The sequence below is a fragment of the Empidonax traillii genome, unplaced genomic scaffold (genome assembly GCF_003031625.1).
Source record: "Empidonax traillii isolate 1590-97213 ecotype Southwest subspecies unplaced genomic scaffold, ASM303162v1 scaffold219:size747757, whole genome shotgun sequence".
Lineage (NCBI taxonomy): Eukaryota > Metazoa > Chordata > Aves > Passeriformes > Tyrannidae > Empidonax > Empidonax traillii.
In genome coordinates this window covers 587251-614860 of record NW_020955412.1, presented here as the reverse complement: position 1 = coordinate 614860, position 27610 = coordinate 587251, and the positions used below count along the sequence as shown (strand labels likewise).

Sequence of the window (27610 nt, the reverse complement as noted above, 5' to 3'; positions counted from 1 at the left end):
ATCCAAGTCATATTAGAAACTGCTGAGAAATAAGGCTGGTTCATCATTGTTTTAAGGTAAGTTCAAGGAGTTTCTCCTATACTTTGATCAAAATAAACAGATTTTAACCTAGTTTTAAATTAATGAAAATGTTTGCTTCTTTAAATGACAAAATGAACACGCCTTTTGGAAATTATTAGTGGCTCAAAGTCACAGTACTGATTTAAAGGACATTGCTCACAGAAAGAAAGGTGTAATAATGAAAAGGAAAGGCAAACTATTACCTTTGTGAAGACAAAGTACAGATATTTTCAGTGGTAACTGTTGATAAACTCTTAATAGCTCTTTTTCATTGAGCTTAGTAACTGCAGATCCAAGTCATGTCCATGAAGAGTTAAGATACACACAAGGCTGAGGAAGAAAAGCTGACACAGGACAAATTATTTTCTTTGTAAAGGGAACTGGGGTTGTGCCTGTGCACCTGGAAAATAGTCAGGTGCATATCTGGATTTTAGTTACATGAGGAGTGAACCTAGAGAATCACACAGGAATCAGTGTCATTATCCCAGCAATAAACATGTGTATAAGAGTATAATTTTAGCTGATAGGCATACACAGACTCCAGTCTCTCCACTACTGTTTACAGCATCAAAAAGCATGTATTAAATAAGTAGCATAATAAGGAATACCTTTATTCTGTAGCAAACCCTGTCTTAGAGGGGTAGTTGAAAGCACTTCCAAATTTTAAGCAGCAAGAACTTCAGTAGGAGGTTCTCTCTGGCAAGAGCTGAAAAGGTTGAAGAAGACATTCACACAAAAATGCAGCAAATCCCAGAAATTTGACAAGACCGGATTATGAAGCTGCACAGGGCTGTTTAAAGCAGCTGGCAACTCTATAATTTGTTTCACCTGTCCTTTTCATCCTACCAGGGAGAGTCTACCACGCGTGTGAGAACCAAGTCACATCACTGGGTGCCTGATATCACACCAACTATTGTGAAGAGCAACAAAAAAGTTCATTCCATTTAATTGCCAGGTGTCAAAGCAAACTTATTACAGTGTACAGAAGGCTTTCTGTGCAACTGATTAACCTGAAGAAACTTATCTTTGTGGCTGGTGTCTATACAGTCATACTTAAATAAAAGCAGATGGAGGAGGCACAGAATAATTATGACTGCAAGATAAATAAAATGCTGGGTAAGTAATTCCAGAAGTATAATTTAAGCATCTTAAATGAATAAAGAGTAACACCATCTTCTGTGATATGTTTTCATACTGAGGAGCTCAGAAAATTAAAACAATCAAGAAAACAATGAAGTAAAATATTAAACTAAAAATATTAAAGATATGTGACAAACACATAATGGGAAACAGGTACAGAGTCACTTTGACTCACTCTTCCCACACGCAAATGCAAATTCTTTCTGTGTCCTCTGCTAACTATATGTACCAATTAATCTTGCAATCGCATTATCACAAAACCCCATTGTTTGGCACTTTTTCTTATTTCACAGCTCATAAAGGAACTGCCCCTGTTCTTTACAGTCACAACTCCGTAGAGATCCAATTACTGGGACACACCAGAGGGTTACTTTAGCTGTGCTAGATCTTGCCTGGCAGGCTCAGCTACACAGGATTGCCTGCAGGTTTTGCAGTGAGCTATATCAATGCCTTGGTTCTTCTTCAGGCATCAGACGAAGACCCCAAGTCATAGAATCATAGAATCATAGAATAGATTGGGTTGGAAAAGACCTCCAAGATCATCAAGTCCAACCCCTGATCCAACTCCAATTACTATATCATGGCACTAAGGGCCACATCCAATCTCTGCTTGAAAACCTCCAGGGATGGTGAATCCACCACCTCTCTGGGTAGGCTGTTCCAATGCTTGATTANCCCTCTGGGAGCTGTCTTTTTTATTTCCCAGTGGGTAACGGAGTGGCATGATGAGGATTAAGGCAGAGCAGATCCAAGTCATATTAGAAACTGCTGAGAAATAAGGCTGGTTCATCATTGTTTTAAGGTAAGTTCAAGGAGTTTCTCCTATACTTTGATCAAAATAAACAGATTTTAACCTAGTTTTAAATTAATGAAAATGTTTGCTTCTTTAAATGACAAAATGAACACGCCTTTTGGAAATTATTAGTGGCTCAAAGTCACAGTACTGATTTAAAGGACATTGCTCACAGAAAGAAAGGTATAATAATGAAAAGGAAAGGCAAACTATTACCTTTGTGAAGACAAAGTACAGATATTTTCAGTGGTAACTGTTGATAAACTCTTAATAGCTCTTTTTCATTGAGCTTAGTAACTACAGATCCAAGTCATGTCCATGAAGAGTTAAGATACACACAAGGCTGAGGAAGAAAAGCTGACACAGGACAAATTATTTTCTTTGTAAAGGGAACTGGGGTTGTGCCTGTGCACCTGGAAAATAGTCAGGTGCATATCTGGATTTTAGTTACATGAGGAGTGAACCTAGAGAATCCCACAGGAATCAGTGTCATTATCCCAGCAATAAACATGTGTATAAGAGTATAATTTTAGCTGATAGGCATACACAGACTCCAGTCTCTCCACTACTGTTTACAGCATCAAAAAGCATGTATTAAATAAGTAGCATAATAAGGAATACCTTTATTCTGTAGCAAACCCTGTCTTAGAGGGGTAGTTGAAAGCACTTCAGAATTTTAAGCAGCAAGAACTTCAGTAGGAGGTTCTCTCTGGCAAGAGCTGAAAAGGTTGAAGAAGACATTCACACAAAAATGCAGCAAATCCCAGAAATTTGACAAGACCGGATTATGAAGCTGCACAGGGCTGTTTAAAGCAGCTGGCAACTCTATAATTTGTTTCACCTGTCCTTTTCATCCTACCAGGGAGAGTCTACCACGCGTGTGAGAACCAAGTCACATCACTGAGTGCCTGATATCACACCAACTATTGTGAAGAGCAACAAAAAAGTTCATTCCATTTAATTGCCAGGTGTCAAAGCAAACTTATTACAGTGTACAGAAGGCTTTCTGTGCAACTGATTAACCTGAAGAAACTTATCTTTGTGGCTGGTGTCTATACAGTCATACTTAAATAAAAGCAGATGGAGGAGGCACAGAATAATTATGACTGCAAGATAAATAAAATGCTGGGTAAGTAAGCATCTTAAATGAATAAAGAGTAACACCATCTTCTGTGATATGTTTTCATACTGAGGAGCTCAGAAAATTAAAACAATCAAGAAAACAATGAAGTAAAATATTAAACTAAAAATATTAAAGATATGTGACAAGCACATAATGGGAAACAGGTACAGAGTCACTTTGACTCACTCTTCCCACACGCAAATGCAAATTCTTTCTGTGTCCTCTGCTAACTATATGTACCAATTAATCTTGCAATCGCATTATCACAAAACCCCGTTGTTTGGCACTTTTTCTTATTTCACAGCTCATAAAGGAACTGCCCCTGTTCTTTACAGTCACAACTTCGTAGAGATCCAATTACTGGGACACACCAGAGGGTTACTTTAGCTGTGCTAGATCTTGCCTGGCAGGCTCAGCTACACAGGATTGCCTGCAGGTTTTGCAGTGAGCTATATCAATGCCTTGGTTCTTCTTCAGGCATCAGACGAAGACCCCAAGTCACTGTGCTGCTCAGTGTATCAAGGTCCCACTCCTACAAATGGTAAATTTGCCATCTTCCAAGTACTGTGGTTCCCCACACGGGTACCCCAGGTGCAGACACCTCGGCAATCGATCGTGCTGCCATGCTCTTCACACAGGAAACTCCTGCATGGTGCAAGGGCTGCCAGCCTGGCTGTGGGCACCTGTTTGCACTCACAGTGAGACGTGGGGGCATGTAACAATGAGACTGTTCAACCTCAGCTGAGCATCCCTTCTTAAATCACAAGATAGAAAAGAAAGAAAAACTTCTCAGATTCCTGCAGCTTGAAGGTTAAAATGCATGAAGACAGTGTGCATGTGGGGAGCTTTTGTGCAATGTTTTGTAGCAATGTTCCCCAAAAGGTATATCTAAAGAGTAGTTAAGAACATGAGGGTTTGAACTACATGCAGTGCCAACCTAAAAAGCATGTTCAGTCCACCACTGGTCTTGTATGTTTCCTTCCTTGTAAACGTGATGTCACATAGCCTGCTGCAAAGAGCTGTTAGTTCAGTGCCATGAAGAGCTATTAAATGCTCATGTGAAAGATCCAGTTAGAAAGTGGGACAAAACACATGAACAACTATTTTGAAAGAATATGTAATACACATTTTCTTAATCTTATAAATACGCATTTGCATAACAGAATAAAAGTGCAGGTATCATGTATTTTACAGATACAAAAGATGACCATGCAATGGCTCTACGAGATCTTTGATCCAAAATCTCCTTTCTGATCTATGCAGTAGATCCACTCCTTGCTTGTTTGTTTGCTTTTCTGGCCAGAATTATACAGGACTATTGCTCTTTGTACACAGGAAAGACAAAACATCCTTTACGGAACTCACACATAACAAAACAGCTCTAACCCAAAAATATATCAATGGAAAATTTTATATTTTCTAAAATGGTCTATCAGTGGGTTTCAGCCTGTGACTCAAGATCATAGGAGGTGTCACAAACCCTTGTCTCATCGTGCACACAAGGTAACTAAACACAGCAAGCTCAGCCATGCTTTTCAGCAATCTAGGGAGTCAACCAGCCAGGAAAGGTTGAAAACCAGTCATCTAAACATGCATATATAATCTTTGTACATAAAAGAAGCTATGACCTCTTTTGAACCACGGGATACTATTCATTATTGCAAGAAAAGCTTCACAAAGAAACGAAAATTAGCTGTGTCTTTCAGTTAGGACACGCCTTCGGCACAGCTAGACTACAAAAAGAATTTAATTATGGCAGCAAGGAGCTCAGCAGGGTAAAATGCCTTGAGAAACAGTGTGTGTTAGCTTGTGACCAACACTGTTTGCACAGTCACCCAACAGCTCGGGCTGCAGACAGTATACATTTCTGTTTTCCTCAAAAAGAGAGATAATCCTGTAGTAATAACCTAGCATGAGGAAGAGGCACAAAACAGCTGGTTCAGTGGCTACTCTTGAACCTAAGACTTGGAAGGCCTCTATTCAACACTTCTTTAAATGTAAGTCTTACATGTGACCTTCAATTAAGTTTCTAGCCTCCTGTACGTAAAAGGGAAAAAATTCCTTCCATGTGTGCTAAGAGGCACTGCGAAGATAAAGATTTTCCATAAAAATACTTTTATAACTTAGAATATTGAATTCTGTCAATCACCTTTGCTGGAGATGACATCAAACTGTGTACTCAAACACTGAAGGAAAAAAAATTATGCAGTTTTGAAGTCCCTAAAATTTTTCCTATTTTGCCATCCTGTTTTGCCCTCCTTATCCATCTCAGAGACTGATTAGCTTCAGTAAAGATGCACCTGTCTTCTCAGTTCTACTTGTGAGTCCTTGAAGACAGGCTGCAATGAAAAATCTGGTTGTAACTTGTGAATTCACATTTAAACCTCTTGAGACCACAGGCCTGTGTCAATATTTGCTTTCCATTCTCATTTATGCACTGTTCAAGATCACTGAAAACCACACCACCTCTCCCTTTGGTTCACAGCAGTACTACTCTATTTTCAAAGTGGACTTGTATCCCAGTCTGGAACCAGCACCTCTCATCATCTGTTTGCAAGACAGAAGACTCTCCATTGTCCCTGTATCTTTAGAGGCTAAGAAAAATCTTTGATATTTTAAAGAAAATCTAAGTAGTCTGGATATAAATAAAAACAACCACTACCATGATGACTAAGGAATGCTCGCAGGATACAACATAAAGTACTTCAAAGGGTGTCCTGGGAGGAAAGAGGAAAAATGCGAAGAGGAATCAAAGAGATTTCATGAGAGAGACATGAGTGGTTTCCAGACGTAAGATGAAACTCAGATCACTGTGTCAGTAGATCAGTACATCCATGACTGTGTACTGAATTCAGAGGTAAAAGGAAGTAGTGGAGGCTGTTATACTCTTGCCAAAGTCTAAATTAGGGCAATTTTCAGAACAAGGAAGCAGAAAAACAAAAAAAGTTGAGGGAGGAGGTGGGGGCACTAATACAGTCTAATGTCTCTTTCAGGCCAAACTGCATTCCCTTCTAGATCTTCTCTAGGTACTTTGACTTTAGTGTTTGAAGTGGCAGCTGATTCTGTGTAGTTCCTCTTTCTTCTTTACTTTCGCCATGTTCACCGGATAGTTTCTTCCAGAAAAAGCGTATGGCAAAAGATTTGCAGCTTCAAAACTAATTAAACAAATGGCTTATGCTTCCTCTCCACCTAAAAATGACAGCCAGCTCCATCACAGATAGAAGGGCTAAACTGCCCTTCTGTTGTGAAAGACCCATCTAAAGACACACACAGTCCATTATATCTTTCTACAGATACTAGCTGTTATTAAAACAAAACTGCTGCTAATCTCTCATTTAGGGTCCTATTTTACAGAACAACTAAAAAGCGTGATTTCTTAAAAGGCACACTATTTGATCTGATGATTTCAAACTAGATCCTAACAGCTTTCACTGAGGCTGAAGTAATGTCTTTTGAAATTTGGAAAGATAATCGCTGACCTATTTAAAACAAAGATGAACAAAACTAACAAAAAAATTCATTCTGCTCTCTTATTTTTACTACAAAGAAAGACAGCCATATAGCCTAAAATCACAAACAGGTATAAATTTTGATCATTCTCATGAGGGCCACTGAAATGAAAGCATTTGCTTGCTGAGCTTCACTGACTGAAAATAAACTTGACTGGATGCATTTAAAAATGCTGCTTATCTGAACTGTTTCAAGAGATTAGTTTGCATATTTAATATGTTAATGTTCCACAAGTAAGAAGATTTGCAGTGACTTATTACAGGACATATAACTTGGCAGAGCCCTGAGTCATTTAAGCTGGTACCTTAGTCTGTAAATGCCAGCTACACTATTACACACCACCTCAGAGCCTGCCTGTGGCAGTAAGCCAGTTTTACAGATTCCCTTCCAAAATCCAGGTTGCACTCTGTCTTTCAGCAGGATATTTCTCAGTGGTTTATATTTTCACTGTCACTAGTGTGTCAGTAAGACTGCATATCTTTTGAGCTCTGATTAATTTTGCCTTGACACTATTGAAATGCCAAGTATAACTTTAACTCAGGTTTAGAAATGTTAATCAGTTTTGAAATATCCAGAGATTGCATATATATATCAAGGCCTATAAATACTCAAAGACGTCTATCAGGATTCCACATGCCATTAGCAGTCTTGTTTCTCTCTCACTGAAGGCCCACAAAGTCAGGTGTTCATCACCACTGATAATGAAATATATCATCTTGAAACAAAAGGTGGTCTTATTTTAAAACCTTTTGAGATACCAAACACGAAGATATAACTCTTCGAAGATTTGTACAGACTTGCATTCTCAAATGGTATTTTGACTATTTATTATTTCAGAACTGCCACTGGCCATATTGGTAAAAGAATGCTGTCAAAATATTGATGTCCAAAAAGATCACAGAATTACAGAATATTCTGAGCTGGAAGGGACCCACGAGAATCATCAAGTTCAACTGTTTAGCATAGGTCTTACCATTCCCATCACATGGGTAACCTCCAAGGAAGCGGGGCTCCTTGAGGAAAATCTCCAGTTGTATTTTTTTTTTTTCCCACTGTGGTCGGTTTGACCCTGGCTACATGCCAGGATACCCAACACGCCACTCTCTCACCCTCCCTCTGCAAAGTAGCAGAGGAGAAACAAAAAACAGCAAGGAATTCATGAGGACAGATAAGAGCAAAGCAGACTCAACGTAGGGAATAAAACTTAAATTTATTACTAACAAGATAAAACTAAGAGAGTGAGAAATAAAACAGTCTTGAACAAACATCTCCCCTCCCCACGCCCCTCCTGCTTTCTTCCAAGTTCTCCCTCCTTCCCCCAGCAGTGCAGGGGGATGGGGAAGAGGGTCTGCAATATGTTTGAGTCCACTCCTCGGACAGCAGTTCTTGCCAGTCTGCTGTCCTGTGGGTTACTTCTCCATCGGGTGCAGGGGGAGGGTCTTTGTACCCCAGTGGTCTTCTGTGGGCTGCAGGGGAACAAACTGCATCACCACAGTCTTCACCACAGATTACAGCGGGGTCATGGCTCTGAGTTCTTCCCCTGCTCTTCTGTTGGATCCCTTCCCATGGGAGATAGTCTTTGATGGACCTCTCCCCCTGGGTCCATCCACCCCTCAGGCAATAGTTCTCTTCAATCTGCTGCCTATGGGTCATTCCAGACAAGTCCTATCCGGAAAAACTTGTTTCAGCATGGGTTTTCCTCTCCACGGGCCACAGGTTTCCTGCAGGACTTTGCTCCATCCTTCCAACAGCATGGTGCTATTCCATGAGCTGCAGGGGGATTCTCTGCACCCCATGGTCTTCCACAGGCAGCAGAGGCCTCAGCTCTCAGTCTTTCCCCTGCTGGAGGGGGAGAGGGAGGCCTCCCTGGGCCTCTCCCTCCACCTCCTTCTGCTCTGACCTTGGAGTCTGCCTGTTATCCCATGTCCTCCTCAGCTCTTCTGCGGGTTGGAATTTCTTCTGCACAACAAACCTTCTCTTCCTTTGTTCTTAAATACGTTATCACAAAAGCACATATCATTGGCCATCACCAAAGAAGTCCCTCCTGGAGCTGGCTGCCATTGGCTTTTTTCATAGGACTGTGAAAATTCCAGCAGCTTCTAACTGAAACTACCTCTATGGCCTCCCTAATACTAAAAACCCAGCCACCTGAACCCATGACACCCACAAAGAGCTACAGAGCGCAAAGATCTCTCTTGCGAAGAAGGTGGGGAGCTGTCCATAACCTCCACCTTTCCTGAGATGTTTAAGGAAAACCTGATGTGTTTAAGGAGGCTCAAAACTGTGCATTTGGAAATACTTTGTCTACAAAGGCACTATGGAGACCTTAGGGTAAAGGAAAGAAAGATGTTCCATTAGTAAAATTGAAAGGACATGAACTAATACCTTCTAAAGGGCAATAATGAAAAGTTTCATCAATCAGAAGTCTCATTCTAAAGATAACTTATGGTCTCCCAAGCTTGACTGCCCTTGTCTTGCAGTGAGGCACGGATCTGTCAGCCTCTGAGTTACCTCTGAATGTGGAGCTCACTTTTAAGAACTTTTAAGTTTCACTTGGAATTATTTTTTAGTTAGGCACTTTTGAAAATTTTACTGAGAAACCGTAACACATTATTTTTGGATGTTCAGGTTTGGCAGACTGAAATAAGCCTAGCATTTCAGAAGGGCTGTCACTCTACAAATAAAGGCCTCTTAGAGTGTAGCTGAAAATCACTTATACTTGTGCAAAACCACTTACAGTTGTACATATTTGCCCAGCATCTGTCTGGAGAAAATGTTGCTCTACACTGGGGAGGAGGTAGCAGTGATGGGAACAAGAGCTGGGGCGCTTGTATTCCCTGACCACACCTACAACAGACTGAGTATCTGATACTAAAAGGAAAACAACCACATTTGTTCTCTGCATTCCTGCACTTACACACACACACACTTTCCTAACAAATCAACTTCCTCACCTCTTTTTGAAAAGAAGATTCACATAGATTTGTTAAGCAGTCCAGGTTGCAGGTTTCTCTCACATCCTTGGGTTGTCAATCCAGCAGCAGTCCACTAGTTCTGCTTTTAAAATGAAGCTGTGATTAGCCTGAAGAAAATAAAATTTGCCTCTTACAGCAAGCTCTTTAACTGCACTTTTGAGAGTCTCCAGTGATACCATCAGAAAAGAAAGGGAAGGAGCTCCTTTTTGCTCTGATCATACATGATGACACTTGCAAGCTGACCTGGCTTCCCATATATTAGTTTTCTACACAGATTTGCAACAGTGTCTGAATCGTCTTCTACCTGCTCTGTCAAATTATTATGGTACAAGCACTTCACAAAAAAAACCCACAATTGCTTGAAATTACACTAGAGTCAAATGTTGATAAAAAGGTGTCACAGAGGGAGTGAAAACTAACTGCTGTGAAATTTAATGAAACCCACTGTGTGCCAAGGGCACAGGCAGCCAAATTGAATTTAAAAAAGTGCCAAGCAGGGAAGCTTGTAATCAGACTAGCCACTATGTTAGATGAGATAAGCTGAATGACTTTTCTCTATCACTAGATCAAAACAGACTGCAATTCTTATGCATGAGATGAAAAGTTACAGTATTTATCCTCCCAGCTTCCTGTGTTCTTAGCACCGGATCTCCAGCTTAGTGGCATGAAATGGAATTTGCCATCTCCAGCGTAAGGCTTTTCCCAGCCCTCACAAGGCTCTTTCCTGACACAGTTTTTATTGCAAATTGTTATGGAAAAGAGGAACAAGCTAAACAGAGTTGTGAATGGCTCAGCATAAACTGTCTTCATCTGTGTTGTCCCCTTCCACAGCCCGGGGAATGACTTGAAGTCAACAGAGAACAGGAAATAGAGGATAACGCCTAGACAGGGAAAAGCCCAGTGATCACACAGAGAACAGCTGCCAAAGCATCACTCCACTGCAGCCTGTTAAGGACTCATTTTACTTCTTAATTATTATAACAGCATTTTTTTGAAACTTTGCTAAGAAAAGCCTGATCTCACAAACAGAACTTCTTGCATTCCTTTTGGAAATGATCCTTCTAACTCTGGTTGAGGACACAGGACAAAAAAGCTGTGCAGCCCATCTTTGTTGGAAATAGCTTCAGGTACATTCATTACTTCAGGTGCTTGGGGAATTATCAGTAGTTTTGGGGGACAGATGGGAAGGGCACATTGGTATTTGTCTTGGCTCCAGGCCACACGAAGAGGCTCATGGTCTGCACCTTTGCCTCACTGTTGAGTTTCAACATCGCAACCTGCTAAAGCTTGTACCCTGGCCCAAAAAGCCAGATTCTACTTTTAACTGTCTGCTAGTGACCCTGGAATACTTTCCAAAGTTTCTAGTTAGAGAGGAGATTTCCAGTACTGAACAAAGCTCTCCAAAGCCAGCCTTGTGTTTCTTGCAAAAGGACTTCTCACAAAAATGTCCTGACTTTTATCACGACCTCTTGATTTTTCAGAATGTGCCTGAAATGATTTGGGGGCTTATCTTGGCTGTAGGGAGCTTTAGTCCAGTATTTAGTGCCATTCATCACGTTTTTACTGCGGTGCCAGAAAAAGAACTTGAAAACTAACAGAATTCCTTGAAATCTAAAACATGCTGCAGCACAGAAGCTTTTAAGTTTTGTATTTTCCTGTGTGGAATCCATACAACATCTGAAAAATCCTCTGCAAGTCAGCAACAGCAAAGAATACATCTGTCTGAAGGTCTGGCAAATGGAAGTTTACAAGGAGGTGAAACTACTCTCCTCCTATAGCCCTCTCCTGTCCTGCTCTGCCTGCTTCCTTCTCCACACATCACCCTGTCTCTGCTCCCTCCTCTGCTCATATCTTTCTGAGCATGTAGTTGACGCAAAAGAGCTTTTAGAGCAATACAGGTTGTCTGAAGAGGAAACTTTACCCCTAAAAGTAATACATTTGTCATTAGTTACTAAGCCATCCTTTAGAGGTCTCCTTTAACTTCTCCACAGGGCACGCAAGAAATTAGTCAGCATCAGTTCTTATCAAACTGAAAACACAACAAACTCAAAGCTCCCTCAATTTCCCAGTCTGACATTATTTCAGTTAGGACTTCTTTGGAGCAGCAACTGCTTCTGTCTTTTCCCCCATCACAATGGGTTTCTAGAATTTCCTAGATTATAACAACAACAACCATAACAGAAGTAACACTGTTCACCTGAGGATGTTTGTATAAATTTGCCAGACAGATGTACTAATCTCCAAACGACACTTAAAGCTTATAATCACGTAGCAGCACCTAGACTGAGTCAGAACAAAGCCTGAAACACAGAAATTTCCTCTCACACACACACTCACAAAGGTCCCTCAATATCACTCTACCCTGGATTCTATAAATTCCCAAAACTAAACACTTTTTAGTATGTCCTGGTAACCCCTTCTAGTAACTAGCATTCAGCTATATTGTGCCTGACTTGAATGGCTTGTGGTGCTCTGAATATTAAGCACATTCCCAAGTAAAAAAAAAAAAAAAAAAGGAATTCATAAATAGGTTTTCAGTTAGCTGCAGACTTGGACAAAAGCGTGAACTTATGGAGAAGTCAGCCAGTGCATTCCTCAGAAGTTGTAAGGCTATTTCTTATACACCACTATGTTAGCAGGTTTCATATCCTCTCACAGGGTGCTCTATTTCAGAAGCAGCTTTTGTTATTCTAGATTGACCATTCAGGCTTTATCTCAAATTCTTTGTCCTCAATGCAAGGGACAAACTCTATATCCCTTTGCATTTATTAGAAAACTATTCTTCTCAAATTAACAATATCTCTTTATTTTACATAGGCATCTTTATTGGGAAACAATGCAAGACAACTGAACCAGCAGATTGCAAAATAAAGGGTCAAATCTTTACATGCCTATAGAAATGATATAGTTTTTATCAGAATCCTGCATTTTCTGCTTATTCTCTCAGGAGCTCTTTGGATTCTGTTACAAGATAAAATACAATGATTTCCAATAGGTAATTGTTTAGCCTTTCCTTCATTATCATTTTCTTTATATTCCCACAAACTACTGCTAAGCTTACATAAAAAAGGCTGTTAGCCCAGTAAGGAATGGTACCCACAAATCAATCCAAAATGGTCAGTCCTCATGAAAATTGGGGTTTATCAGGCTTATGCAGGCAAACATGGACTCAGCTCATTGTACAGCAATCCTCTCAAGAGTTTTGTTCTAAGGTGTTAGTCCTGATGCAATTAATATTCCATACCTGGGGAATTAGGTAGAATCTGGCAACTCATGAAGGTGTCTGCACTGCTACACAGCTGCAGCTTCCTCCAAATCCATCCAGAAACAATGAGTAGCAACAGCGTTAAGCTCCAGATCCTGTCTTCCCCTGGGTTCCATGGAGGAATACTGCTGTTGATTTCAACAGCTCTAAGGAAAAGCCAGTCTGGAGGGAAAAAAAAGTCTGCCCCTGTTCTCAGATGTACCTGTGACATCAGGGGACTGACAGGGGAACAAACAATGTAAATGAGATCTAATTGTGCCTGGTGAATCAGTCTTATCACCAGCATTGTCAGGGTGCATTGACCATGCCCAGTTTTTCATGCCTGAGAAGATTGAGGAAAGCTACTAGAAGGGATCTGTCAAACACAATATTGCCCCTCTGACCTGCGATGTTTTGTGGTGACAGAGCCATCCCAAAAACAAGGAGAGGATGTCCTTTCTTGGTTCTCTGTGACTTAAGGCCATCTTCATATGGTCTGAATGCCACTTAGGAGCTCACGCTTAAGCAACATAAAAAGCTTAACATCAGTGAAGTCAAGAAAGGTATTCCACAGAGCCAAAGGAAATCCTGGAGCAGGAAGCCAGCCAACATGATGGCCACCGCAAGGCAAGCAGCTGTGGCTGGAGTTTTGGTTGTACAAATAGTTTCTGTGTGTCTTAATTACACCACTCTCCTTCCTAATGCTCACTGCATGGAAACAATATGCTGGTCACTCTCAAGTTCTATGCCTGACTTCATTGAATTGATGAAGGAGTTTGAAAACTGACTTACTGTACTTTGTAAAGCCAAAGGAAAAGTCCTTAGAAGGTAAAAATGGGTATTGGAGAAGTAAAAGGATACGATCAAGGAAAGGCAAATGTAGGTTGAACACTGTGAAAAAAGTGTCATGTGCAGTGCGTAGTAAGACGAATTTCTTAAGAGAAATGAGGAAAAAAACCCAACCCAACAAATTACATCGACATTTAACACCAGACTGGACAAAATCCTGGAAAATACACCACAGGGAACAATTTCATCCTGTCTGTAAGGCATATGATCTCACCCGCACTGGAAAATATTGAAACATTTTGATGCCTAAATGAAGTTCCCAGAGATATTCAAATACCTCATGGAACTCAGGAAGCAAACCAAGCCAGATCTTTCAATGCAGAAACAAAATTGCTAACTCCAACCCAGGTTCTGTTCTAATCAACACAAATGTAGAGGACTTGAAGTAACTCTGAATTTACTCTGACTCAACATCAGCAAAATAGATTATTTGCTCTACTGCTTCACGTTTTCTGAAGTTTCATTACGATATGCAAGCAAAGCCTTTTGAAATGAAAAGCCCCACAGAAGTGCTGAGCATCATTGTTTCTTTCTAATAAAAGAAGGGATAAAAAAGCAAGGAAACTGAACTTCATTCTACAGATAAATAAAACAGCACCCCAGGACTTCTTAGATCAAAAATCCCATTCTTAATGCAAAATTCTGCAACACAGCTGCAGTAATATTCAAAGCATCCCTTTTATATTCAACATCAATAGGACAACAAGAGAAGTAAAAATACTCTTTTCAATATTTTGGCAGCATCTTCTTTTTTTACTCAAATACAGCAGCATTTCCATTTTAAATGTACTTCCAAAGCACCTAAAATCTTACTTGCAGAATTTGCTCCAGCCTGAAACTCTGCATGAGGATTTTTTTTCCTCTGTATTTAGTCAAAATTTATCTTAGAATTAAATGTAATTTTAAAAAAAGAATATGTATTTCAAAACACAAGTCAGTATAAACAAGTTAATTCACAGGTGTAGCTCTTACAGAAGAAAGTCATCCTCAGAACCACACCCAATTTAGACTAAAGTCGCAACCCAATAATCTTATCTCCAGAATAGAAATACTGATGTAATTTTTACTGAGTATCACTGACTTCAAAGGACACGCAAAAATTTGCAGGTCATAAGGGTCCTGATGCTTTTTTTTAGAAGATTTTGAAACACCAGAAGAGCTAAGATATCTGAAACGGCTGGAAACAGAAATTGAAACACAAAGACAGCTAAGTATGAAGGCTACTCTCCACACTATTTGTCTTTTTCAAGTTACATCTCTTCTGTTCTAGCAGCATTACAACTCCCTGCTTGCTCCGCACTACTTGTGACCTCACTGGAAGGGATGGCCTCCTCAGAGCTACTGATTCTGCACTTTAGAATCAGTAACACTTAATGCCAATTCTTCCTTGCTAACCTGTTTCATCAAAACAGTTGGTGTTAGCTTAAATAGCAAACTTTGCTAACCAGGTCTCCTTCAGCAGGACTGCTTAAGGAAAATCTCACAACCAGCTGTGCTGTTAGATCTGTCAGGGCAGCAGTCTTTAGCAAGGCTGCAGAGGGAACTTCTGTGGGCAAGGTGAAGGCAACCATGAAAAACAGGATCCTCTCTTAAGAATATACAGAATCTAAGTCTGCACCCTTTCTTTATTTTTTTCAGCTTGGATTCCCTACCAGTCAGACCTGGTGGCCCACGCATTGAGGGAAGATTCAAGTAACACAGGCTGCATCTAATTAAGAGAGTAGGAATCTAAGTAATGTCCTTTATAAACTAAGAGCAACATCGGTTAGGCTTCAGTACTGAATTTTTCTTATATTTTAACTCCTATCTGAATACAGCAGAGAGAGAGATGGCTCATCTTCAATAAAACATACGCTACAGAATCTTTAAGATAATTTTGCGTTCTATACTCCCTTCTCCTGAACATCATCCCAAACAATAACACTTTCCTGCTTTCCTTAAATGGATTCCAAATCTAAATCCAAGAATTCGACTCTGTTCCGTACCACAGTATGTGAAGGTACCCTGTAGTGCTGGGAAGCAGGGACTGAGCATAGGCCCAAGCAGTCACAGGATGCAGTTTCACAAGTCAAAGTCAAGCTGAAAAGGGACGAAGCTACAAAACTATACACTGCACTTAATCTTTTGGTGGATGCCTATAGAAAACTGTAGAGAGAACTAATGTGAAACACTATACAGGTTGTTCTGGTAAAGAAACCACAACAAAGCACAGCTTAAATGGATTAAAAACAACCTAAATGTAGTTTAAAAAAAAAAATCCATGAGAAAACATAATTTTTGCAATGATATATTCTTACTGCTACATTTTTAACATTTGCATTAATGATCTGGAAGAAAAACAATTGGAGCAATTCACCACTGGAACAGCTTATGGAGATCAAGCTTTTCTCAAATTTAAATTAAGAAGTTAAGAACTTAAACAACTTAAGAAGTTTTTTTCCCAGAGATACATGCTGGTTTAAACCAAAATTACATGAAAGCTGTCCTTTGCTACAGCAGACCTCAGACTAAATAGTCACAGTGTTTTCTGCTGACTTTTTTTATTTCTGAATCAATGAGCCTATGACAAGACATGCTATCACTCACTAGCAACATTTAACAGTGCCGTTTGCTCTTCTGTTACCTCGGTGAGGCTTCTGTTCCTTTCATACACCTCTCTTGCAATGTCTTCATATGTGCACACATATGCTGGATTACTCCCTATCCTTCGATTTATCTTTGTCTAGGATGAGAATTGCCCTGTCACGTGTCTACATGAGCACAGCGAAGTCACTGAAGTCTTGCATCCAGTGACAGGAAGATGTGACAAAACAGCCCCGCACAGCTAACTTGTAGGTGAAGAAGAAGGCTGGGTGTTGGACAGAAGCAGATGCCCCTCCTTTGCTTCTCCCCAAAAGTTAGCCTTTCAAAAACTATTTTTAGGCTAAAGAGGATTAGAGAACTGAAAAACTGTTTTTGCATTTTTTTAACATCTGGGTTTTTTTCAGATACAAACTGGAGGAAGAGCTGGGAAGAATATGTGCAGGTGGGACAAAAGGAATGAAAGTGCTTGGGAAAACTACAAAAGAATATGGGGTAACTGTTTTCTTCCTGAAAGTCTCTTAACCATCTCAGATCTTCCTTGTTCCCAGCAAGGCTCTACTCAAGTTACATTTTCTCCCTATAGGCAGAAAATTATGCTGATCTTAGTCTTCTAGGCAGAAAGCAGAAAGGCACACTTCAGCTGTCAGACAAAATAATGGTTACTGGTCAATGCCTCCAGCTGCACAAAAACCTTTCCCAGGAGTTTCTAGTTCCTGCACTCAACTGGAACTACTCTCACCAAAGCCCATAATGATTTTTCTTAGCTGGTCTCAGAACCAAGACTGTCTTTGTTCCCCTTGAGCCCATGGACTGTCTTTGACTGCCAGCCACATTTCTTGAAACACAGGTTCAGCAATGCCATCTCTCCCAAGAGCCTCCTCTTACTTCTCTAACTGTTTCCCCAAGCAAATCCTTTGAGGGAGAGCTTCTCTACATGATCCCACAATGCTGTGACCTAATGGTCTTTTATTCTTTGTCCCCTACATTTTAGTATCATCTCATCTACAAAGTTGGATTGAGCTATTAATATGAAAACAAATTACAGATCTCCTTTGATCTTTCTCTTTAAAATCTTCAGCCCAAAATCACAAAGGCTTTCTCTAAGATTTCATCAGAGACAACAGAGAGCCATCACCCCACACCCAACGTTCCCCTAGTCTTGATGGATCACTCCTTACTTTTCTGCTCTCTGCACCCAGCAAACACTTGTCCTGAGCAGTATATGGGTGGTGGAAACTATTATGGTCTCTAACGGCAAAGAACACTTGGGAGGATTCTCCAGCAATATCATGTATTGCTGAGAGATTTTTTCATAAGGCCACATTTTTTCTTTCAGAAAAAAAAAACAGATGCTGGTAGGATCTGTATACCCTTTTTCTCAAATAACCAAACGCTCCTTTCATCACACCGTATTTCAAAAGCTCTCCAGATTTTCTAACCAGCAATTCAAGGCCCGTAGTTTCAGGAGTTTCAGCACTCTTATGAGACACAAGAAAACAAAATAGAGAAATGAGGAGAGGAAAAGTAGACACTGCTGAAAACTTCGCTCATTTATTGAAGGGAATAGCAAAACTTGTGCTTTGCTAGAGTGCAATCAATGAGTAGTAAAAATGACAGTACAAACCACATGGCTACCCCATAATTAGGGAGAGGGTTCACTTCTCACATAACACTCAGAATCAGGACCATAATATCAAGTTCAGGGAGGTGTCTATGCCAGCAGGTTGTTTCACGCTTTATTCCCGCGGATCCACACTCTGAGCTTGGTTTAGCTGTCCTATGCAGCCAAAGGGAGTTCTGAGTTCATGAAGATTTCATTCCTGGATGCTGACCATTTTAATGAAACTCTTCACCTTGCCAGTGTAATGCTCTTTAATGGACCATCCTTGCAATACTTGTGTCTTTTGATCCACTGCCTCCCATAAAATTGGGTAACCTTTAAGTTCATTATGTTCTTAAAAATATTGCTATGTTCTTAAAATCACTGTTATGCATTCAGAGGCTGAAACTATTCACCAAATTATTATGTCATAACTGAGCTGCCTACCTGTAAATTTCTGGTTTCTCCATTTAAGTGGAATTGACTTGCCATGGAACAATGAAAGGAAGATCAATAATTACAGACTCCAATTTGTCATAGATTTGTTAAACTTTACTTCCTGCTGTCATGTTCTCAATAGTTATGGTCAAAGATACATCCTCACAATCTGTTCTAGCTACATTATATACACCTCAGTCTTCCAAACAAAGGAAACCAGCTGGAAACACTGCACTTAACTATTATCAGTGAAGACTGTATCCATCTAACATGATTGTGCCCTCAAGAGGTTAGAGACAGCATAACTTTTACCTCAGTTGTCAGTTCTTCGAAGCAATCCAACAGAGATGTCCTGCAAGCATGTTCTGAGGCATCACAGCAGCAGTTTGCTTGCTGTGGACTACAGACCACCGACAGCCACTGCAGAAAAGGCTGGCCTTGGGGGGTTGGCTGCTTCTTGTCGCCCACCACCAAATTGCCTTAGAAAAAGCTAAAAGCATTGTTTTTCACGTAAGCAGTTGCTGTAATGGCTACAGAGTTGCCACATGATCATTTACATGGAAGCGGTTCCCATAATTGCAAATGGCAGGAAAAGTCTATGATGCAATCTTACTAGTAGGAACAGAAACTCAACATGTATCATCCCAGAGTCATCTTAAAATACATGTATGGTCTGTAGCCAGGATCATCTTGAAATAGCAAATGCAGACTAAGTATGTAAGATCAAGCAATATCCAAAGAGCCCTTCTGACTCTGCGCGGATCCACAATTTCTTGCAGGTTCTGCCATTCAATTTTTATGAGAAGAGCAGATTTATGGTATAAGCAGTCATGAATAATTCACTTCCATGAGCTGCCACATGCAAGTTGGGGAAATCCCAGGCATAAAACCTTGGCACTGTTTAGGTAGCACAAGGCACACTATTTTTTTACAGGTGTTATTCCACTGACCTACTTGGAGTTATTCCTCCTTTACACTGCTAGAAGAAAAGGAAAAGGAAGAAAGGTTTTCTTTCCACCACTGGTAAGCAAACCTCTCTGCCACCTCTTCATAGCAGTGAAAATGCTTCTAATGTTAAAATGCAGTAAGTTAGTTTTAGCAACCTTAGTGCTTTGGCTCACCATAGCTCCAGTGGCTTGTACATCTCACCTGCTCTTGGGCCTCTCATAATACTCCATTGTCCATTGGCTTATATCCTCCTCAAGTTCATGTTTTTAAATCATATTGAGAAAATTATGTGGATCCTATACTACAGAAACACCACTAAAGCCCTAAGCTAGCTACACAGAGCCTGTCTTTATGCTGGTTTCTAACTTCAAGAGAAACATGGTTTATTCTCACACTCATCCTCCATCACTGGAGCAGGAGCCACGGCAGGATATTGTTGCAGATGACTCAGATGAAAAAAAAGTGAAACCATCTAGCCATCTCCTTGTCCTAACACAGAGGATGAATTAATAGCATCACTCAGTGGCTGCTTATTTCCCCAGGTTTTTTTCTTCATATAAAGATAAGTGGGAATTCTTTTCTCCAATTAAAAATAGTACTTGTGAGGGTTTTATTTGATCAGATCTCTAAGTGGAGGCCAATTAAAATGACAATCACTGTACTGCCACTGAGCCATATTCAAAGTGCACATCGTGGTATATAGCTAAACCTACAACTGCAATACAGGGAATAAAGAGCTGGCATTCCCTGTTCATAAGTACGATGAGCAGCTCACGGCTATCTTGATACAAAACAACATAATAATTACAATGCCTAAATTAGACATCTGAGTGAATATAGTCATGCCATTTAAAATTAACCTATACTGATTTATAGCAGCTAAGGATCTGATGAAGGATGTAAGAACCTGACCTTTACCCTAATATGTCCCTTCAGTTTATCCCAATTATTGGCTTTCACCCCCTGGCCTCTACCTTGTATCCCCACAGTTGGGTTTTAAGCACGTTAAGAAATTATGGGTTCTCACTTTGGTCATTTCTTACACACTTCCAGCAGTGCTGGAAATGCGAGAACAACCATAAAAGCCAGTAGAAGGGAAAATTAGACATGCTGTGTAACTAATTTCTGAACTGTAAGCAAAGTTGTTGGCAATTTTCATTTCATATGACAAGTTCACATTTCTTTGAATTGTCACGTACTGAGGACAAGCAGGCAGGATGGGATGCTGCCTTGTCACCTTGGACAAGCTCCAGAGGTGGCAAAGGTGTGTTCTGAAGGGACCTCTCACCTTCTGACACAGGAGCCACCATCCTGTCTCAGAGAAGGGTGCACACCTTGAGCCCACATCACTCTCATGGAGCAGCACGGTTCCTCCTGCAGCCCCTACCACTGGAGCTGCTCTGTTTGCTGGGGTGGCTGTAAGCAAGCAGCTGTGAGCTCTTCTGCCAGCCCTGCTCCACAGGCAAGCAGGGAAGCACGGTCACAAGAAAGGGGCCAAACGCAAATTAAAACTAGATGAGCCGAGACAGCAGTTGGAAAAAGAGGATGGTTAAAGCCTGTGATAGCTCTAAGTGAAAATAGTCAGACCAAGCGGGCTTGCAGATTGTCACTGAACTGAAAATTTCCTCCACGCCCGGCTGTCTGGCTGGAACTGTATAATGGAGCAGGCTTCAAGAAGCCACAGCTCCCAATAGAGTTAACTCTCCAGCAGCTGCTGCACTTTCAAACTGTCAGCCAGATTAAACACAGGAATGCCTGGGGGTCGCAAAGCTGAGGGAAGGCTGAAGTGACGGGGTCAGCTTGCTCTGAAGTGCAGAAACTACTCAAAAAGTTGGAGGCAGGGCTCCTGGCAGCCAGGAGGGAGTTATGCTGGCATCGCGTAGCTGGAGGCTTGGCACAGGGCCCTCTCCCTGCACCAGCTGTCTACACCAAACTGGACAAGCGGTGGAGTTTTTGTCTTGTGCTTCCTTAGAGATGCAGATGCAGGATGTATCCAGATTGCCTGGCAGGGCAAGCTTCTGTTTGGAGGGGAAAGAGGTAAGGGTTCCACTGCAGCCCTGGCTGGGACTAGACACGGCAAGATACCCAAATGGTGCCTGTACTGCCTCAGAACCCACAGCTCAGGGAAACACATTACCTTATGGGGGCAAGTTGCATGTGTGCAGTGGAGCGCTTGGAGCAGGCAAAACCGAGTGCCACGGAGCTGCATGTCACCGATGACAAGAGAGTGATGATTTACTGGGAAAACTGCCCTATGAAAACATGCTTAAGGATCCTGTTTTTTGTCTCTTATTCTTCAAATCCTCCACAGTTATAAAGATGCCATGCAATTACAAGCTAGGAAAAGGAGGGAAGGTAATTCTCCCACACACTGTCTAGCCCATGGAGTCAACAAACCTATGACACCATCAGTGGGCAGTGTGGATCAGCCAGCCCCTCCCAGGAGATGGTGGGCCACCTCCACCAGGGATAAACAATCCACACTTCAAACATGGGCCACAAGCTTGTTGCCAGATACACACAGGTGCAGAAAGCAGAGGCGGAGGGAGCTTTGCCAGTAATGGGGGTAGGAAGGAGAAAGAGAGCTTGTTCCCACAGAACACAGCCTCTCCTCTGCCAAACCACGATACTCCATGGCTATCTGTAGCCCCCAGGCTTCTCCAGGTACCTCCATCCCAGCTAAGCTCTGCTGGAAACTACAGCCCACAAAACCACTGTGCTGGCCCACAGAAGTTGACTTGCCATGCAACTCTCAAAGGTCACATAAGGACCAGACAGGGACTTGAGCACGAGAGAGTGACCACAGGCCACTGTATTGTTGGGCCACATTCAGACATCCAGATAACCAGCTCAGTCATCAAAAGAGCCAAGTGGCCCTTGCCAGCAGAAAGCTTGACTCACCCCCTCCTCATCCCAAAGCACCAGGGGAGTCTCCACACATACAAATTAGTAGCCTGGATGCCCCTGTCCCCTCCCTGCATGAGTACTTACCCCCCAGGAACTGGATGCCTCCTGCCACCCGGCCCACGGTTCTGGAGATCAGCTCAGACACACAGCAGCCCATGAGCGCTGTCAGGGCCACCAAGAGAAGCAGCCCGCAGCCCAGGCCCGTCACCACCGTGCAGATCCTCCACTCAGCGCTTGGGATGGCCTGGAAGGAGGCATAGCGGCCACACTGCTCCACCATCACGGTCATCTGGCGGCTCTCATCCCGCACCGGGTAGGAACACCTCCGGAAAGTGCCAAAGGAAACAGACTTCTCCAGCTGAGACCCTAAGAGCCAGTAGGGCATGAAGAAGCCAACACAGGAGGCAGCAGCACAGAGGAAGGAGAGGAAGGCCCAGATGACACCGGCACATGTGAGGCTGGAGGCCATCTTTGTATCTGCTCCAAGACCCCCCACGATGGAAAGACACAAAAGTAACTGTGTATTTTAGAGGACGTTTGTGGATAATCCGGAGTCTCTCAGCCTTGACAAATCCTCGTACAGGGCGAAGCTCGGATCCTAACAACCAGAGGGATATTTCCTCCCATCACGAAGTCAAAGGTCCCTAATTAAACAGCAAAACACAAAAAAGAAGGAGAAAAACACGAGTTCAATAATACTTACATTAGAAAAAATATTTGTTTGCCTATGGGACTTTTGAATAAGACATATCACTTTTCTGTCCCATCCTTGCAAGGGGACCCTACAATCACTGTCAGTGGTACCAGCTACCATGGTTGGTGTGACAGTGGTGGTAGGCAGCTCAGCTGACACAGGCTGCTGTGCACATCCACGAATACTCTGCAGCCACCTTCAGGGGCTCCCTATGTACTTGCCTACTCACTTTTCCCCACTGTGCATCATGATCTTTCCAGTGCCAATAGAAAAAAAAATATGAGGCCTTGTTTATCCTTGGCTAGCCAGAAATTCCTCCTGCAATGCCTGGAGAATGTACTTCACATATACATGTACATTCACATGTATGTTCACGTGTACCTGGCCCCACAGCTTTAGTGCAAAACCACTCAGAGTGCGTGCCTAAGGCAGTTCCAGATCAGACCCTCGTGACAGTGGTAAAATACATTAACACACCCCAAAAGAAGTGTTACGAGACGACATTTTTCCCAGCACTCCAAGTTGTTTGGCATCCCTGTGCAAAAGGCGCCAGAAGTGCCAGGAACCCAAACTCTGAGTGGGCTTCTGGTAAGTTAAGACATTGCCATATCCTTTGGATTCACCTCTACACAACCTCAAGCAGCACATGATTAAAACATAGAGGTCTCTCATTATTCCTGCTTGCATTCAGCCCACCTCTTCTTTGCCTCTTCCCAGTTCAAACCCCTCTGCACCCTCCTCAGACAACTCCCAGCCTCTAAGCTCAGGACCAAGTGCATTTGACTGTCATAGAAACCTACATGCTGTTCCCAGATATCAGAGATGTATTTCTTGTTAAATTCATGTTGGATCATTATTCCAACTGCATTTGTAAATTTATGATCATTTCCCACAGTTGCTGCCAAATTAATTCTGATAGCTATTTACAGGGGCTGCTTCTTCTAAGCATGATTAGACGCCAATCAGTGAATCCAATTCATGAACAGGCAATAAAATGAATACGACTTCAGCACAAGGAGGGAGCATAGAGAAAGTTTGGAAGCGAAATTAACCATGTGCACCACATGAAAGTTTTGTTTACTTTTAAAACACTAAGAAAAAGAACTGTCTTCTATAACATTAAAAAATCCTATACTGCTACCGAGGAAGAGTACACCTATCTACCCATAGCCTATCCACAGAAATACATTTCGACCTGAAAAACGCCAAACCCCTGGGGATAAAAACTTGGGAGAGAGGCATGGGGGGTCGCCATTCCTCCAGAGGCATCATTTAGAGAAGGATCTGTCTGTGTCTTGGCGTGGCACCAAAAGTCTAAGCCAAAGTGGGTCACGGCACTTAGGGGAGATCATTCCCTGAATCGGGGGAAGCGGTACTGCTAAAAATAGGGGACGACATGGTAGGACCCCCGCCGGCTCCAGCGAGGCAGCAGCTTTGCCTCCCCGCAGCCTGCCAGCCCACAGCCCGGGCGCTCTCACGGGAGGCGGACTCGCCCCTCCGGCCCCGAAACCCCGCTCCCCCCCCTCCGGGAGTAGGAGGGGGCGGCGAAGAGATACGGCTTCCCCCGAGGGAAGGCGGCGGTCTGGAACCAAAACTCGCCGGGGTGATGCCAGGGAAAGGCTGCTGGGCGAGAGGGCGCAGCAGGGTGCGGGGCGGGGGGGCCGGGGAGGGGTGGGCTGGGGTGCAGGGGCTCCAGGAGGGGTAGAGGATGTGGGAGGCGAAGAGGCTGTGAGGACAGGGAGTCCGGGAAGAGCAGACTGTGAAGGAAAGGGGGTCCGAGACATAAAGGGGAATGCGGGTGGGGAAGGGCTGGAAAGGCAGAGGTGCCGGGAGTGTAGGGGATCCAGGGGACGAGGAGGACGGAGAGCCAGGAAACAGCGGGATGGGAAGGGAGAGCGGTCCGGGATGGCAGGGAGATACGGGAAGGACGGGGGCCCGGGAGGGGAAGGATGCGGGAAGACAAGAGGATGAGAGGGCTGGGGATCCAGGAAGGGAGTCTGAAGGGTTCCGTGCAATGGGTAAGAGATGCGGCCGAGCTAGGTGTCGGAACGGGGACAAGGAACCCGGAGAGGGGAATAGGGTCCAGAGTATGCAGGGGATATGGCTGTGCAGGGTAGGAAGGGGTCGCGGAGGCGAAAGAGGTTCTGAAGCCACGGGGACTCGGACTCCTGCAAGGGATGCAGCGTACAGGGAATGAGAGAGGGCAGGGGTTCGAGAAAGGAAGGGAGTGCAGGGAGGGCTGGGGTCTGGAATGAGCAGGAGCGGCGAGGACTCTGGGAGCGTCAGGATGGGGCCGGGCGCGGTGCCGGGGAGCGCAGGGGTACTTACGGACACGCCGGGCGTGGAGGCTGCCCGCCGCGGCTGCCGGGAGCACATGGGCGCGGGGCCGGCGGGTGGCGGCCGCCCCAAGCGACTCTCCCCGCGGTCCCGGCGCGGAGGCGACGCGGCAGCTCCGAGGCGGGCGGGACCGGGACCCTCCCCAGCCCGGCCCGTCCTTCCCTCCCTTCCTCCGCACGTTCCTCTCTCACCCCCCCCCCCCACCCCGTTTGATTCCTCGGGAGGCAACGCACTCCGCCGCCTCTCCTCCCCCTTCCCCCGCCGCCGCCTCCCCGGGCGGGACCCGCCGCGGTCGGCGCAGTTGCGGGGCCGCGGACGGGGCCGGGGGCGAGGGGGCCGGGCGGCGGCGCGGGGAGCGACGAACGGGAGGACGGGGGCGCCGCCTCGAGCCCTTACGGGGCGGGGCGGTGGTCCCGGCTCCGCGGGGTCAGAGCGGGGGTGGGTCCCAGCTTCCCTCTCCCGCTCGGGACTGAGGCGGGGCGGTTTCAGCTCCCCGGGGGCCGGAGCGGTGGGTCCCGGGTTCCCGCGGCCGGTCGGGGACTCCTCACCGCCTGCCGCGGCTCAGCGTCTGAGTGCGGGGTGCGCGGGGCGGTGGAGTCGGGGATGGAGGGGAGAAAAAGGCAGGAGAGGAGGAAAAAGCCAGAGAAGAAGGAGTGCTAGAAAGAAAGGGGTAAGGCTTCAGTCCTTACATGGGAAAATATGGGCTAATATCCTGATGGTGCGCGTGTGATAAGAACTGTGTGTCTGTCTCTGCATGCGAGCTGCTGATCCAGCATTTTGATCGCAACAGTTCGGGAGTTGGTCTACAGCGAGAGTAAATGTGACCACAGTACCTAGCAGCTCGTCCCGGCTACGTTAGGTCAAGCGAAGAGACGAGAGATCCAGCCCTTTCCCAGAGTGTCTTAAGTGGGAAAGTTTTGGGGAGGAGTTGCCTCTGGGGGAAAGAGATATATCCTATTCTGGTTTTTCCTCTACGCCCAGAAACTTGAATAAATTCTTCAGATATAAGACATTTTTATGCCAGGTTTAAATTATGTCAGCACCAGACATGCAAAATCTTTTTGTTAATGTTTCTTTTACAGTCCTGGAACATGGTGTGTGATTTAAATACCATTCATTAATATTATTAATGCTAAATGAAAGGGAGGTTTATTGCACTCAGTCTACATTTACAGCATTTAATAGTAACAACAGCCATGTTCAGAATTTAATTACAAAGCTACTTTATTGGATTTTTAAAATAAGACTCCTATTTTTTTTACCCATAGTGCAAGCTCTTAAAATCAAAGCACTATTGAAAATGCATATTTTCTCAAGGGATAAGAAATAGATTGGAAAGTACCTAGCACGATCAACTCTTCCATCCTAATATTTCAAGTATATTCTTTAGGGAGATGAGCTTCAAATCCAAGAAGTGGGTTAAATATAGGCTGAGTGCTAGAATATATGTAATAAAGTGCTTCACAAGGAAGGCAATAAAGGCATAACCCCAAGCCAGCCATGCACACAGCTGACACCTCTAGGCTATATCCACCTAGTATACATTTATATTAGCAAGTAACGTGGGTCAATCTGATCCGATCAGATGGTGTTGAGGACCTAAATGGTGTTTGTGCTTTTCCATAGTTTTTTCTTCAGGTTCAGTCCAGCCTGCACCTATGGACCAAGAGCCCCATGAGTGCTCAGAACTCATCTGATGCACTGCTGGCACCTGTCTGCTGCTGTAGTCCCATCTGAATCCACTTTGTGTACTCATCACTGTTGGGTGAAACAAAGCGTGGTAAGTGAGGATGCTCTGGAGATTCACTTCAAAAGCACACCCTTGATCCACACCAAAACATGAATGTGGATGTGCCCAGGGGGTGTCTGACAGAAAGGGAGCTGGTGTGACTTTCCCAAGTCTGAGGGCTGGAGCCTGCTCCACAGCATACCATTCTAGCATCCTCCCCTTAAATCACCTTTCTGCCTGGTGGTAAGCCTCCACCCTTAAGCGTGCAATAGCTCTCGGGTCTCCACTTCTGCAAGGAGCTATGCACTTCTTGATGAGTGTAGACACTCTCTTCATGCCTTCATGCTCATGCCTTCACTTGATTCAGTCAGGTGTTTTACCTCCTGCTATTCATTTTACCAACACCTGAAATGACAGGGATACTAAGCTATTATTGTGTCATTTGAACTGTGCTTTTGGTGTAAAGAAAGAGAAGAATTGAGTACTGTTAATAAATCCACAATTGTTTAAAGACCCGGTCTGTCCTTCTTTCCCTAGCCAAGGGCCTGGATTATAAAGGAACTGTGATAAATATGCCTAAATTAGGCGTGTGTTGGAGGGGATCAGACATGGGTAGAAATTGCTTGGCATTAAAATGACTGTGGAAAAACTTCTGTTTCACACATGGAAACTGTTTCTCA

The 27610-nt window shown here is 43.5% G+C and overlaps 1 protein-coding gene across 1 annotated transcript in view; it reads right to left on the bottom strand.

Moving 5' to 3' along the window:
• LHFPL6 (LHFPL tetraspan subfamily member 6) overlaps positions 1 to 25412 on the bottom strand; it is a 143004-nt gene extending 117592 nt beyond the window's left edge. The window contains exons 1-2 of the mRNA XM_027887709.1: positions 25193 to 25412; positions 22255 to 22814 (exon numbers count right to left, since the gene is read on the bottom strand). Coding sequence (XP_027743510.1) covers positions 22255 to 22639 — 385 coding nt within the window. The 5' untranslated portion in view covers positions 22640 to 22814; positions 25193 to 25412. The remainder of the gene's footprint in view (positions 1 to 22254; positions 22815 to 25192) is intronic.
• Between the last annotated feature and the right edge of the window lie 2198 nt (positions 25413 to 27610).